A 15,181-nucleotide genomic window follows, 5' to 3' on the forward strand; every position below is an offset into this window, starting at 1 on the left:
CTGTAAATGTACAGTAAGTGTATGGGGGTCTGCAGACTGTCCTAAAATGTCATCAGGTTGAAGCTACCCGACCATCTGCTGGCAGCAGTCACCTCCCCTATTAAAGTGATTGGGGTCAGATGACCATATTGCTGCTATATTAGCCGAACTTACGCCCACGAGTCAGGAAATATCGTTACAACACTGGTGTGGGGGAATAAATCAGGTCTAAAATACTGCAATGTATTAAATTTATAACAAAAGCAAAATTGAAAGGCGAGATTCAGGAAGACGTTTATTTAATATAAAAGTTAAAATAATCATCTTTAGACGGTCATTCACCGGGTGCAGAAGACATTGAAAAGACTTTAGGGTGAGAATCAGACAGGTAATACCGCACAAGAATGGTGGTCCTCCGCTTTTATGTAATTGAATGGTTGATTGAAGCCCCACTGCGCAGATTATAACGTGGAGTCTAAGGAAAAGGAACCACAGTAAGAACTCGTATGGGGCCAAGGACCAGACCAGAGTAAGTGCCACCTAGTGGTGGCTGCCAGCAGAGCACACATTCAACTCATTTTCAAGCTCCCTTGAGTGGCGACTATTTGCAGACAGCAGCCCAAACCCCATAGTGCAAAGTAATGATTGTTTTATTTAAAATTAGATCTGTACCCTTTAATGAAAGAGTGCAGATGAGCTTCCCCTTTAAATTTTCTTCAGCCCATAGACCTGCAGCTGTCAAACAGCAAGTACCACAATACTGCCCCTCTGCTGCTGCTCCTGGTGACTTCACAGGCTGCAGTGACATCATTTTACTTATTTTATAGATCTACAATCCTATGGGCTTAAAAAAAACAAAACAAATATAAAGCCGGATGCAGACAGGCATATTTCACGGTCTGTAATGGCCAAACTTCATCATGGATGTTTCACCCCAAACTTACAGCCTCATGTGTGTCGATAAGGCTGAAAGCTGAAGTCATGACACCCATGTCTGTATGTAGATTGTGAAATTCACCCATCTGAGCCCAACCTAGCAGACACATGCTTTCCCTGGAAGCCCTTACTAGTGGCTGGGTGACAGGGATATGGTAGACAGCTGGCTCCGCGGGTCTAGAGCTCCTCCTGCGACTGCAACTGCGCGAGCGCGATCGCCTTTTTGGCGTGCTTGTAACTTGTGCTGTGGAAGAGAAGTTTATTCTAGATGTAACGGCGCAAAACCAGTACATTTAATACATACTGTTTATAGGCTAAGGTTACACACAGGTCTGCTTAGGAGCTGTACACACAATACGGTAAAACATGCTTCTAAACAAACTTTATAAAAAGTGGATACACCCTTTAAATTTTCATTTAGTGGGGCAGAAAGTATTAAGAATCACTTCTCACCGAGTTGCTCGCTGCACATAGACTGCCCCCTCATGCTGTCACTCACTGGAATATCCTGAATAAACGATGGATCAGGAATGCCAGAATCTCCAAATATCAAATCTTCCTTCAGAAAAATATTCTCTGAACGTTCTGGCTTGTTGAGCAGTTTTTCTACAAGGGAAGGATAAGTAGGATTAATGCTGGGTTCACAAGTAGCTTTTTTTGCATTTTCGCGGCAATTTTAAATGCGTGATTTTGCCGCGAAAACGCAAAAAAACAGCATCCTAGGGGATTCTGTAATGCTGTGCTAATGCAGATTTTAGCACAGCAGAATCGCATCGCGGTAAGATACGCAGCATGCTCATTAATTTTGCGGAATCGCAGCGATTCCGCCCACATAGGAATGCATTGTTCTGCTTACTTTCCGCATGTGCCCACCATGCGAAAAGTAAGCAGAACATTTGCGGATGGTACCCACGGTCCGGAGGAGAGGAGACTGTCCTCCAGGCTCTGGGTACCATATTCCTGTAAAAAAAATAAAATAGAATAAAAAAGTTATTCTCACCTTCCGGCGTCACGCTCAGCCTTCCGCCTCTCTCCACGCTCCCGGCATCTTCCGGTCCCAGTAGTCCTTTGCGAGAATGACTGCGATGACGTCGGTCTCACGGTCATTCGCACAAAGGACTACTGGGACCGGAAGATGCCGGGAGCGTGGAGAGAGGCGGGAAGGCTGCGCGGGACGCCGGAAGGTGACAACTATTACTCTGTCGCCTCATTGGGGGACACAGAGCCATGGCTGTTATGCTGCTGTCCACTAGGAGGAGACACTATGCATATTCTGAAAAAGTATATCACAAAGGTTATGTCACTGTCAGGTGACCCAATAACCAAGAGAGTCACTCATTTCATAAAATACATGTTTTATTAAACATTCATTGACATAAACCATAAAACCATTGCCTCAAACCAACACTTATAGGAAGGAGAAACCGCAAAAGGATACAATTCCAATTATATGTGTCAAAAGAAAATGACTACAGTATCCTGAATATTATAATATGCCCAACAATATACTTAGTATTTATTGATTAGATACATTTTTAATTAAACTATAGAAAATTGCATGCAAAAAACCTGCATAGATGTGAATAAAATTTACTGCCTTGATTAGAATAGAATCTAACTCATAATTCACACCATTGAATGACTATTCTATTAAGACTATGGCTCCTCCTCTGCAGTATACACCCCTGGACGGCATCAGTTTTTGCTTAGTGTCGCAAGGAGGCACACCTAAAGAATTTTTTTTTTTTTTTTCACTCAGTTTTTTTTCTGGATGACAGATGAAGAAAAGCGGGTCTCCTGTGAGACTCCCGGCATGGCTCCTTCCTTGGCCCCCTATTATGGGGTGCCCGGTTGAAGTAGAGATGGCCGTTCCCCATGTCGCTCCTTCCCCAGTCCTGCGGGTGCTGGTTCGAAGTTGAGACCCCCCCCTCCTTCCCCAATTCCTTTTGGTCTTGGGTTGAGGCCGAGGCGAGGAAGAAGCCCCCTGATGGTGACATCAGCACCCTCCCTAATCCCCCTCTGGGGGTATTAGGTTGAGACGCCTCAGGTAGGGCCTGTACTTCGGTAATCTGCAGCTCACTGTATCCAGGGACCCCAGCCCAGCTGCGGACTCCTGTCGAGGCTGGGGGGGGGGGGGACCCCATCACAGGGCCCCACTTCCGATTGTGGCCCCACCGCTAGCCTGCCTTCCAATCCGGGGGGTCCGGTTAAGATCCGACTACCGTGCCGGCCTGGAGCCCTTTCTGGGCATCTATATCTAATTTAGGCTGCGGCTTCGGCCTAGCTTAGGTCGCCGCCTCCTCTCCGCCACCCGGATGACAAATATGACACTCTACAGTGTCATAGAAGGGGCGGATCGAGGCAGAAAGGGTGCGTTTTTACACATCTCTGCGTGCTCTCTCAGCTCTCCGCCCCCTTCTCCCTCCTCATCCTCTTGGTGGCCATTTCTGACGCAGGCATCAGCAGAGCACCACGCCAGCCAGTCTCCGGGGGGCACAGGACTGTGGATCTTTGGCGCTGGACCTAGGGACACACTGGTGGGGTAAGATCACAGCTCGAGTTTTTTTGCTCAGCTGTGAATCCGGATTCCCTGTAAGGCTCTTCCATAAGTTTCCCCTGCATATCCACCCCTGTAGGGCTCTCCCATAGCCTGCCCTTCCACGCTCTGCGCACTGGGCTCAAGGTACAAGAGAACCAGGCAGGACTGCTTTTATGCATTCTGCACAGCCTGCAAAACCACTCTCCCCAGTGGTAGCATGTACCCCCACTGTCGGGACTGTATCCAGAATACTGGGTCAGAACCCCAAGAGGCTCCTACCAATGCTTCAGCGGATGCTACCATGCCTGAATGGGCTACTCAGATGTCGCAGTCTATGACCAGTCCATAGATAACCTCCACAATACTCCAGGCTCTGCAGGGTCATGTCTCGGCTAGAGCGTTACCCAGCAAAGGGACAGCTCCACTCAGGGACAGGCCATTTCTGTCTCTCCCAGACGTAAGCGAACCCACACGTCGCGTTCCTCTCCGTCATCCCATAGCACACGGTCATCCCCCTCTAGGGAGAGACACCGTAGTTCCAGGTCACCTAGACCATCCCCTACCAGAGACAGACAACGCACATCTCCACAGCGACCCCCGATTACAGGAGACCTCCGCCCCAGCTCACCCACCAGGGAACGCCTCAGCGATACACAGGATTCGGAAGGCATCTGTGACTCCGACAACGAGAGGTCTCTGGTCCCTTGTCCCCCTAGCAATACAGCGCTAGTTGAGGACATAATCTCTTCCATCCATCAGGTGCTGGACATTTCCGATCCAACCCCGGAAGCCCCAGAACATAAGATTTGCGTCAAAGGTGTTCTGAAACCACCTAAGGTCTTCTCTAACCACCCGGAATTTCAGGCGATCCTTACCAAGCAGTTTTAGCAGCCTGAGAAGAAATTCACCAATCGCAAATATTTGGAGGCTAGGTACCCCTTCCCACAAAAGGACACCAAACAGTGGACAGACCCACCCGAAGTGGACCCCCCAGTCTCTAGGCTAGCAGCACAGACCCTCCTCTCACTGCCAGATAGCTCAACCCTCAGGGACACAGCAGACCGGCAGGTAGAACGCATGGCTCGTTCAGTTTTCAAAGCAGCAGGGGCCTCCCTGGCCCCCCGCGTTCGCTTCGGTTTGGGCGGCCAAGGCCATTCTGGCATGGGCCAAGAAATTGCAAGCTGGCCTCCAAGCGTAAAATCCTGAGCCGTCGGACCAAGCGGTTCAGATAGCAGTGGTAGCAGATTACATGCTTCATGCAGCCCTGGATTCTGCAAGAGGTGCAGCGGGGATAGCAGCAAACGCCATAATTCGGCGTATCCTCTGGCTGCGGGAATGGAAAGCGGATGCGGCCTCGAAGAATTCCCTCACGCATCTCCCGTACCTCAGTGGACGGCTTTTCGGTGAAAAGTTGGACACAATGATATCCAACGCCACTGGGGGTAAGAGTACCTCTCTCCCTCAACTAATACCCAAGCGCACATTTAAACGGCGTAATCAAACACTATTCCGATCCTTTCAGAATTCTTCAGGCTGGTACGTCTCACGCCCAGAACAAAATAGTCATCGCTCTCCACGCAGGGACAACCCACGGGTGGCGCAGAGGCCGGACAGTACCTGGCAGTCGAAAGCAGGCCAGGCGAAGCCCAAAGGAGGAAAACCTCAGAATTTCACCTCTTCATGACTCACGAAGACAGGTGGGTCAGGGTCAGGGAAATAGTGTCTTCCGGATACAAGATAGAGTTCACTTCCAGTCCACCGAACCGGTTCTTCCTCTCTGTTCCACCAAAACCGCCAGACAAGGCTCGTGCCTTCCACCAAGCGGTCTCCTCCTTCAAGCAGGAGTCGTAGTACCGGTTCCTGCGACCGAACGCTTCCGAGGGTTCTACTCCAATCTATTCATAGTCCCCAAGAAAGGAGGCAGCGTCCGGCCCATACTAGACTTAAAACAACTCAACAAATATGTACGGTTCGTCATTTTCACATGGAGTCCCTTCGGTCCATCATTGCGTCCATGGAGCAGGGAGAATATCTGGCCTCCATAGATATACAAGACGCATACCTGCATATACCAATTGCTCCCGCCCATCAAAGATTTGTCAGGTTCGCGATCAACCAGGACCACTACCAGTTCGTGGCTCTCCCGTTCGGACTCGCCACGGCTCCCAGAAAGTTCACCAAGATCATGGCAGCCACCATGGACGTTCTACACTCCAGAGGCATTGTAGTCGTTCCATACCTGGATGACCTCATCAAGGCCTCCACCTTCAAGGACTGCGAGGTCAGCATCTCAATCACAATAGACACTCTGCGTCGCCTGGGCTTGTTAGTCAACCTACAAAAGTCAGCGACTACCCCGAGTCAGTCCCTGACCTTCCTGGGGATGCTATTCGACACCTCCAGGGGGCTGGTGCTCCTTCCCAGGGACAAGGCACTGGCTCTCCGTCTGGGAGTTTGCATACTCCTCCGCAATCCCCCCCGATCTCTCCGGTTTGCCACGAGAGTTCTCGGCAGGATGGCAGCAGCAATGGAGGCGGTACCATTTGCCCAGTTTCACCTTAGGAATCTTCAACTAGCCATGCTCAGGTCCTGGGACAGGAATCCTCTCTCGCTCGACAGGGAGTTCCAGCTAACATCGTCAACCAGGAGGTCCCTACACTGGTGGCTCAAGCCAACTTCGCTTGCAAGGGGAAAATCCTCTCTCTCAGGTCAATGGAAGGTCCTGACCACCGATGCAAGCCTGACCGGTTGGGGTGCGGTGCACCTACATCACAGGGCACAAGGCAAGTGGTCACCAGTGGAAGCGACCTTGCCCATCAACATCTTGGAAATTCGGGCCATCCTCCTGGTATTGAGAGCCTTTCATCACTTGCTGGCAGCCTCTCATATCAGGATACATTCGGACAATGCCTCAGCGGTGGCATATGTGAATCACCAAGGCGGGACCCGCAGTACCCAGGCGATGAGAGAAGTGGCTCATATCCTCCACTGGGCGGAAGACACTAGGTCGGTACTCTCTGCGGTCCACATTCCATTTGTGGACAACTGGGAAGCAGACTTCCTCAGCAGACAAGGAATGGACTCGGAGGGAGTGGTCTCTCCATCCCGAAATTTTTCACCAGATCTGCCATCACTGGGGGACCCCGGACGTGGACCTAATGGCATCCCACCTCAATGCCAAGGTCTCCAATTTCATGGCCAGGACCCGCGACCCGCGGTCGCTTGGAGCGGATGCCCTGGTTCAGGACTGGACCCAGTTCCAGCTCCTGTACATTTTTCCCACCCCTCCCCATGATCTCCAGAGTCATGAGGAAGATCAAGCAAGAGGGAGTTCCAACCATCCTGATTACGCCAGACTGGCCCAGACGTACATGGTACGCCAACATCTGGCGTCTCCCCGACCGTCACGACCTTCTGTCACAAGGTCCATTCTTCCATCAGAACTCAGGGGCTCTCAATTTGACAGCGTGGCCCTTGAGACCTGGGTTCTAACCCAGGCAGGGGTCTCACCGGACGTCATTACGACCATGATCAGGGCAAGGAAGCCAGCCTCCACCAAGATCTATTACCGTACCTGGAGCGCTTTCTTTACCTGGTGTGAATCTCGGACAGTTCCCAATCCCTTATTCCCTTCCAAAGGTACTTGGTTTTCTTCAATCGGGCCTGGACGCCAGGCTATCCCTAGGCTCGCTTAAGAGCCAGGTGTCAGCGCTTTTCCAAAGGCATATTGCCAACAAGCCGCAAGTAAGGACTTTTCTTCAGGGAGTTTCCCGATTAGCTCCCCCCTACAGACCTCAACCTGGTCCTGACAGCATTGCAGGCACCACCTTTCAAACCCCTTAAGGAAGTCCCACTCCGCATTCTGTCACAGAAGGTGGTTTTTCTGGTGGCAATCACCTCACTACGCAGGGTGTCGGAATTGTCAGCACTCTCCTGCAGACGGCCCTTCCTAGCTTTTCACCAGGACAAGGTGGTTTTCCGTACAGTACCATCCTTCCTTCCGAAGGTTGTGTCCAACTTCCACCTCAATGAGGAAATTTCACTTCCGTCCCTTTGCCCGGTTCATAGAGTGGAAAAGGCTCTGCATACGCTTGACCTCGTCAGGGCATTGCATATATACACGTGTCTAGGACTGCACCCTTCCGGAAGTCTGATTCCCTTTTCCTTCTTCCTCCCTTTTCCTTCTTCCGGAAAATGTTTGCAAGGGTCTGCTGGCTTCCAAAGATACTCTTGCCAGGTGGATCAAGTCCGCCATACAAGAGGCTTACCGCTTTAACAACTCTCTTCCGGCCGGTATCACGGCACACTCTACGCGGGCAGTAGGGGCCTCCTGGGCCATTCGGCACCAGGCTTCGGCACAAGTGTGTAAGGCTGCCACTTGGACTAGCCTACACACGTTTACGAAACACTACAGTGTTCATACCCAGTCCTCAGCAGATGCGAGCCTGGGTAGATGGGTTCTGCAAGCGGCAGTGTCCCAGGATTAGGGACCTGCTAACACAATATTCCTCTATTGCTTCCCACCCAGGGACTGCTTTGGGACGTCCCATGGTTCTGTGTCCCCCAATGAGGCGACAGAGTAAAGGAGATTTTTGTGTACTCACCGTAAAATCTCTCAGCCTCTAATTGGGGGACACAGCTCCCACCCTGTTGCCCTTACGGGCCGTTGTTACGGTTCAGTTCTTATATTGTTCTTTGAGCTCGTACAGAGTGGCCTTCTTACAGGCATGGTTATGTTGTTTCTGTTATGTTCCTCCTAATGCTTTTGCACAAAACTGGAGAAGGCTGACGCCGTCCAGGGGTGTATACTGCAGAGGAAGAGGAGCCATAGTTAATCTTTTTCAGATTATGCATAGTGTCGCCTCCTAGTGGACAGCAGCATAAAACCCATGGTTCTGTTTCCCCAAATTAGAGGCTAAGAGATTTTACGGTGAGTACACAAAAATCTTTTTTTTAACATTTTATCTTTTACTACTGATGCTGCATAGGCAGCCTCAATAGTAAAAAGCTGGTCACACTCGTCAAACACTATGTTTGACCAACCTGTCAATCAGTTCTCCAAGCGATGCTACAAATGCTTGCAAATTGCTAGTTTTTCCATGGGAAAATCACAGGAATTTAAAATGTGATTTTCCCGCAGAATGGAATTCCAGAATTCTCACGGTAACTTCCGCTACATGTGCACATAGCCTAACTGTAGAAGTAAGGGCATGTTCTATTTTCACAACTAGAACTGATGCCACAGAGTTTGCAGACTTGTAGGTTTCAAAGAATTGGGCAAATGCTATGCTGTGCCTGGCATCCAACTGAAATTCCATGTGGGAGGTGCATAGACTTGTGTCAGCCAATCAGCATTACAGGATGTATGCTGAACAATGCCGATTGGCTGCAAGCAGCCGAGGACCTTCCTCTAGAATTTGCTCCTCCCAGGGTGCATTTCAGTCAGGTGCAAGGAAAGGAATACAAGCTCTCCAAAGAAGGCTTTTCCCTAAATAAAGATTATTGATTATGCCCTGGAGATTTGAGAGGTGCCCAGTTATTAGCTTATGTACTATTTCAGGCAAGCTTTGATCAGTGGGGGTTGAGGTAATGCTACTTTACCTGCTTCCCGTATAATGCTCTGCAGCTCGGCTTTAGTCTCCTGAAGTCCATGCAGCACCTGCAAGCTCTCCTTTTGGACATCCCGATGTTTAACAATGACATAAAGGAGAACCAGTAATCCAAGGCAAACGGAGATCTTTCTTGACATCCCAATCCAGAAGGTCACACTTTCCTAAGTGCAGATTAGGAGATGACAGATCAGAAGCAAAAAAAAAAAAAGTTTGATTTAAGCCCCAAAAAGGTTCCCTCACCGTTTGGTCATAGCCAGGCGGGGAGCCTCCTAATATGAACGAGCAGATCATCCTCTCCGTATAGACGTTCATCGCTACCAGTCCGAAGAGAACAAGCCTGTGGGAAAAGATCATATTCGCCATGCTGCAACTACATAAGCGGTGCCATTGTAACGGGGATCCGGTTTACCTGGCACCTGCGGTGCGCTGGGTTGAGGTCACTAAGAAAACCGCTCCGCAGCCCATTAGGTTGTACAGGAAGGAGTAGAGGGTGTTCGATTCTCCCACCACAAACTGGTGGAGGTAGGTAAGTCGGTTAAAGATTTCAGAGAAGAGGAGGCGCTGCTCGCTGGCGGACTGCTGCATTTCTTCAAAGGCTTGTCTGACACCTAGAAAAGAAGGATGAGCGTAAACCTAAAATGTCCGAACGTTGTATCAATTTATCAAAGGGATATGCGGCATCGTTGAGGCAAAAAATAATATCTCAAGAATCATTGTCCTTGTGTAACAGGTGTAACAATGATGCCAACAAGCAGGGGCGTAACAAATGACCACAACCATGGTGTGGGGTAGGGGACCGACCAACACCAATTTTCACCTTGATGTGCATCTGAGGATGCAGATCCAGGTGAAACATTGTGGCACAGAGACCTTCGGGCTTCATGTGCTGCAATACATGCCACTGACAGCGGCTTGCAGAGCATGGCAGCGACATCATGCACTGTCTATGCCGGCACACTGAAGTCAGCTGCCAGCTCCTGCGCTGGTTACAAGAGAGAATGCCGCACAGCCTGTTAGAATGGTTTGTTTCTTTTTAAGATGTGCTACAGGAGAACAGTGGCCCAGGACAGGGGACATGGCTATAGTCTGAGGCCCAGGGCGAGGGATGTGGCTATAGCCTGGGGATCTTACTACAAAGAGGAGCCAGGACGGGACTTTAATGCATAGGGGGGTGAACACATGTTTTTATAGGCTCTAGAAGGCTACAGGGGCCCATCTGACTCTAGTTAGGTCACTGCCAACAAAGTGTCCCCATGTGCAGGGACGGTCCTCATACTGTATAGGGGCAAATGTAAGGAGCTGCCCATTATGTTCATGTGTGGATGAGCCCAAGACGGCTGAAGTTCTGGCTCTACTGCAGGTCCAATCTCTGGCATTATTGAATCTTTGGGTCACCACGTCCAGGCCTGGACTTACCGTCCTAACTTAATAATCATGTGAAGCAGACGTCAAAATTGATGGAGTGTGGGATCATCAACGATGCCCCACAGACCTCAATGACTGACAATGTGATTACTAAGGGTCCTTCATCTTGACCTTAATAATAGTGCAGCACGCAGCTGTAGCCCATCAAAGGCATTCAGGAGACCCCCCCCCCCATGTATGACCCCTGATTCAGTTGGGTACTGTATATGTTTTTTTTTTTTTCCCGCTGCAGAATAATGTGAAAGGAATCAAAAATCCAAGCTTCGTTGTTCCTGAAACAATGCTCCAGTCTGCTGGTGGCGGCTGCAGAAGTCAGCCTTAAGGGGCAATGTTGTGGTCTGGGCCCAAAAAATTTAACAGGTGTCCATTTCCCCCACGGTTTCTATTTGCAACATCTTTAAACAACAAACCCATGGTGGACTCCTGAAGGGTTTTCTTCAGCAAGTGGCCATTGCGTAGGATCTGCTCCTGTGACTGCAGGGTGGCGTTCTGAGCGTGCATCATTTCTTCCGCCATCTGGTTGGTGGCTTCCAGTTGTTTGGCCACACTGTCCGAATTCACCGTCAACCTGCGGGAAATACAAGACAGAGGCAGCGAATGGAAGCGAGGAGGCGAATGTTCAGGAGGCAGCAGAGCGCAATGAAACATAAGCTGGTAGAGCATTACCAAATTAAGATTTTGAGAAAGGCAATTAATTGAAATGACAGCAGTTATCTGATTAGTAGATGACAGATTTTAAAAATGCGGAAATACCACCACTAATAATAGTACAGCATGCTCTCCTCAAATTTTCCAGCCCAAAATTGTCATGCAAAACCAAAATGGTCCACAAGATGGCGGGCCTATTCTTCCTATTCTGTTCCTAAATTATTCAGCCCATCTCGGGACTATCAGATTATGAGTTCATATGATCATATGAGTTCATATGATCATCAATACCCAAAAAAGTAGCTTATTTTGCTGTATCTCACAGGACAGACCTAGAAAGATCCTGTGTGCACTTTTAACATATGTTATAAGTGCTATGACTTTATAGGGGTTTCTCACCAATAAAAAAAGAAAAAAAAACAAAAAAAAAAAACTTTTTGTAGCATGATCCAGTCATGAGAAATCAAGTGTAAAAGATTTATGCAAATCTGCTGCGGTGGGGGAAGATACAGTCCATGCACTTTGACACCCCTCCAGTGCACTTGCAGTCTGATTTGTATATGGCTTTTAAGATGAATGTCTCATGACTGGCTCATTAGATCTCTACAGAAAAAAAAAAAAAAAAGGACATTACTTACCGGTAATGTGATTTTACGGAGTCCACGACAGCGGCCTACTGAGGGGATCCACTAGTCAAAAAGGGAGCGGTCCCCCACACCTCAGTTGTGTTTCAGAGCATGAGAGGAACCACCAACCGGATTAGTACACAATAATTATATTTACATCACAAAATACCATCACCTCTAACGAGTGAAAACTAAGAACACACTTTTCCCTCAGAGTGCAGGAAACCAAGTGAATAATTACAGGGGGAATGTGCCGATGCTGTCGTGGACTCTTAAAATCCCATTACCGGTAAGTAATGTCCTGTTTTCCTATCGCCACGACAGCCCCCTACTGAGATACATTCAGAGACTATCACCTGGGAGGGACCACAGCATTAAAGAATCTGATCACCTGAAGTCTAGACTAGAAGTGGATGATAGATCAAGATGGTAGTGTCTATAAAAGGTGGAAGGCGATGACCTCGTTGCCATCTTACAAATCAAATCAATGGAGACGTCAGCCCTCTCAGCCCAGGAGGATGCCATGGTCCGTGCTGAACGGACTCTCACTTCCTTCGGTGGGATCTCCCCTTTGGCTTAATAAGCTAGGCAGATCGCATCTCTTATCCACCGGGCGTTAAGTGCTCTTTGTGACCCTTTCTTTCGGCCCTGAAAGGAGAGACAGAGCCCTACTCTGCCTCCAAAACTGAGTCCTCTCTAGGTACTCTAATACCGCTCTTCTAGTATCCAGAGTATGGAACCTTTGTTCCTCTGTTGTAGCGGGGCTATCAAAGAAGGATGGTAAATAAGTCTCCTGGCTCCTATGAAACCTAGAAGCGACTTTTGGCAAATAAGCAGAGTCCGGTTTCAGAACTATCTTGTTCTGATAAATCATTAAAAAAAAAAAAAAATGGAGCAGCTACTGATAGTGCCTGAATGTCACCGACCAGTCTTGCGGTAGTTAAGGCTACTAACAAAGCTATTTTGAGGGTCAGAACCTTAACAGTGGCAGAATCTAAGGGTTCGAAGGGGGGACCTGTTAATACATCTAGCACAAGGTTTAAATCCCAAGGAGGTAATTAGCAATACACACTGGATTACTGGGCTCGTAAGCCTTTATGAACCTAGTGACCCACCTGTCCCCTGCTACGTTATAGTTATACAGTGCACCCAGAGCAGAGACCTGTACTCTAAGGGTGTTAACAGATAACCCCCAACTCCCAGCCCTTCTGCAAAAATTCCAGAATTGGACCAAGATCCCCATAGGAGAGATGAGCGAAATAGCAAAAACCTCCTCCAGGTCTTATAAATTTTTGTGGTAACCTCCTTTCTACTCCTTAAAATGGTGACTAGGGCTTCTGAAAACCCTCTACACTTCAGCATCAGCATCTACTTCTCAAATTCCACACAGCCAAGTGGAGGCCCTCCATCTGCAGATGGCAGTATGGCCCCTGCGAGAGACGCCCCGGGCTTGTTGGTAGCACCCAAGGGTTGGTCACGGATATCGCCCTCAGCCAAGAAAACCAAGGCCTCTTGGGCCAAAAGGGGGCAATCAGAATTACGCTTGTTCCCGCCTTCCTGATCTCTGAGCAGTAGCGGAATCAGACACATCGGAGCAAATGCATAGGCTAGAGTATAATCCCACCAGACTTGAAGGCAGTCTACTACCTCTGGCTGATCTGATATTTGTAGTGACTCAAACCTCCTGACCTGTCTGTTGCTCCTTGTGGTAAAAAGGTCTACGTCCAGGAGGCCCCATAACCGTACGATCTGTCTGAAAAATCTGTCGGTCTAGCGACCATTCCCCCTGGCGCAGGGAGTGTCGACTGAGATAGTCTGCCTGAATATTGTATTCCCCTCTGATGTAAAGCGCCATCAGGTAGCGGAGGTGACCTTCGGCCAAGGTGAATATGTCATCTGCGGTGGACATTAGTGATTGAGACCTGGTCCCCCTTTGACGATTCAGATAGACCACTAACATACTGTTGTCAGTGTGGATACTGAAAACCTCTACGTGGAATCGGAAGAAACTCTAGAAGCGAATATTTCACCTCCCTTAATTCTTTCACGTTTGAGGAACCCCGTGCCTAACTGGTCGTCCACGTGAGCTCCCCACCCTGAGGGACTGGCATCTGTTGTGACTATACTATTGGGTTTTATCCCACACGGCATTCCTTTGGACAGATGTAGTGGGTTTAGCCACCAGGATAGACTGCTCACAGTGGCGACTGACAACCGCATTCTCCCATCGAGGTGGCCTCACAACTTCATCTCTGCCTCGAGCACCTCGTTCTGGAGTGCCCTGGTGTGAAATTGGGCCCACTGCACAGCTGGTATGCAAGACATCATAGTACCCAGCAGGGACATTGCATCTCTCAAAGATAGCTCTGGCTTGTCCATTATCTTCCCAACTTTGCCGATGATGCCTAACCTTTTGTCTTCTGGAGGAAAGCAATGTTGATCTACTGAATCCAAGAGGAGGCCGAGGAACCATTGAAGGGTCAAGGGAACTATTATTGATTTCTTCATATTGACTAACCAACCTAAATCCCGTAGGGAAGATATTATATGGTTCAGCCAGGTGTTGAACTGGACGGCCAACCTCTCTACGATAAGGAAGTTATCCAAATATGGAATAACCAGGGTATCTCGTTCCCTCAAATGAGCCAGAACTGTCATGAAACACCTGGGAAACAGAAGTTTGATTGCAAGTTTTATGGTCTCCATTTTAAAAGTATGAGGCCGTAGGAATGAATTTAGCCTCCGCAAATTAATAATGGTTCTAAAGGAACTAAAGGTTCTAAAGATTGAGAAGGCCGAACTTTTAAATTCCTATTTTGCATCTGTTTTCTCTCAGAAAGGAAACATAACATCAACTGATATTCACTTTCCTATTAAAGGAATAGAAGAATACAGGATATCTATAAACAGAAAGATAGCGAGGAAACACTTAGCTAACAAATTAATTCAAGTCTCCAGGTCCAGATAAATTACACCCCAGAGTACTGAAGGAGAGAGCAGAAGAAATGTTTTTAACCACTCTTCATAATCTCTGAAAATTCTTGGAGAACAGGAGAAGTCCCAGAAGACTGGAGAAGAGCAAATGTTATTCCTAACCTCAGAAAGGGGAAGAAGGTGGACCCAGGGAACTATAGGCCAGTGATTCTGACTTCTATACCAGGAAAGATCTTTGAACAAATTATTAAACATGTATGTAAGTACCTGGATAAGAATGAAGTGATTAACCAGAGTCAGCATGGGTTTGTAACAAATAGGTCATGTCAGACTAACAATTTCTTTCTATGACAGAATCACTGACTGGGTGGATCATGGAAATGCTGTAGATCTAGTATATCTTGACTTCAGCAAAGCATTTGACAAAGTATCTCACACCATCCTTATTGAAAAAATGAAGTAGTATGGAATGGACAAGGCAA

At 48.3% G+C, this 15,181-nt stretch overlaps 1 protein-coding gene across 3 annotated transcripts in view; it reads right to left on the reverse strand.

Annotated features, from left to right (window-relative positions):
- Positions 1-261: 261 nt before the first annotated feature.
- LOC141046545 (uncharacterized) overlaps positions 262-15,181 on the reverse strand; it is a 43,782-nt gene continuing 28,862 nt past the window's right edge. For all 3 annotated transcript variants that reach the window (XM_073540976.1, XM_073540977.1, XM_073540978.1), the window contains exons 4-10: positions 10,902-11,059; positions 9,476-9,674; positions 9,307-9,403; positions 9,056-9,227; positions 1,369-1,521; positions 1,047-1,159; positions 262-454 (exon numbers count right to left, since the gene is read on the reverse strand). In XM_073540976.1, coding sequence (XP_073397077.1) covers positions 401-454; positions 1,047-1,159; positions 1,369-1,521; positions 9,056-9,227; positions 9,307-9,403; positions 9,476-9,674; positions 10,902-11,059 — 946 coding nt within the window. In that variant the 3' untranslated portion in view covers positions 262-400. The remainder of the gene's footprint in view (positions 455-1,046; positions 1,160-1,368; positions 1,522-9,055; positions 9,228-9,306; positions 9,404-9,475; positions 9,675-10,901; positions 11,060-15,181) is intronic.

This window comes from Dendrobates tinctorius, unplaced genomic scaffold (assembly GCF_039654945.1).
Source record: "Dendrobates tinctorius isolate UK_male_01 unplaced genomic scaffold, ASM3965494v1 ptg000120l, whole genome shotgun sequence".
NCBI classification, from domain to species: Eukaryota; Metazoa; Chordata; class Amphibia; order Anura; family Dendrobatidae; genus Dendrobates; species Dendrobates tinctorius.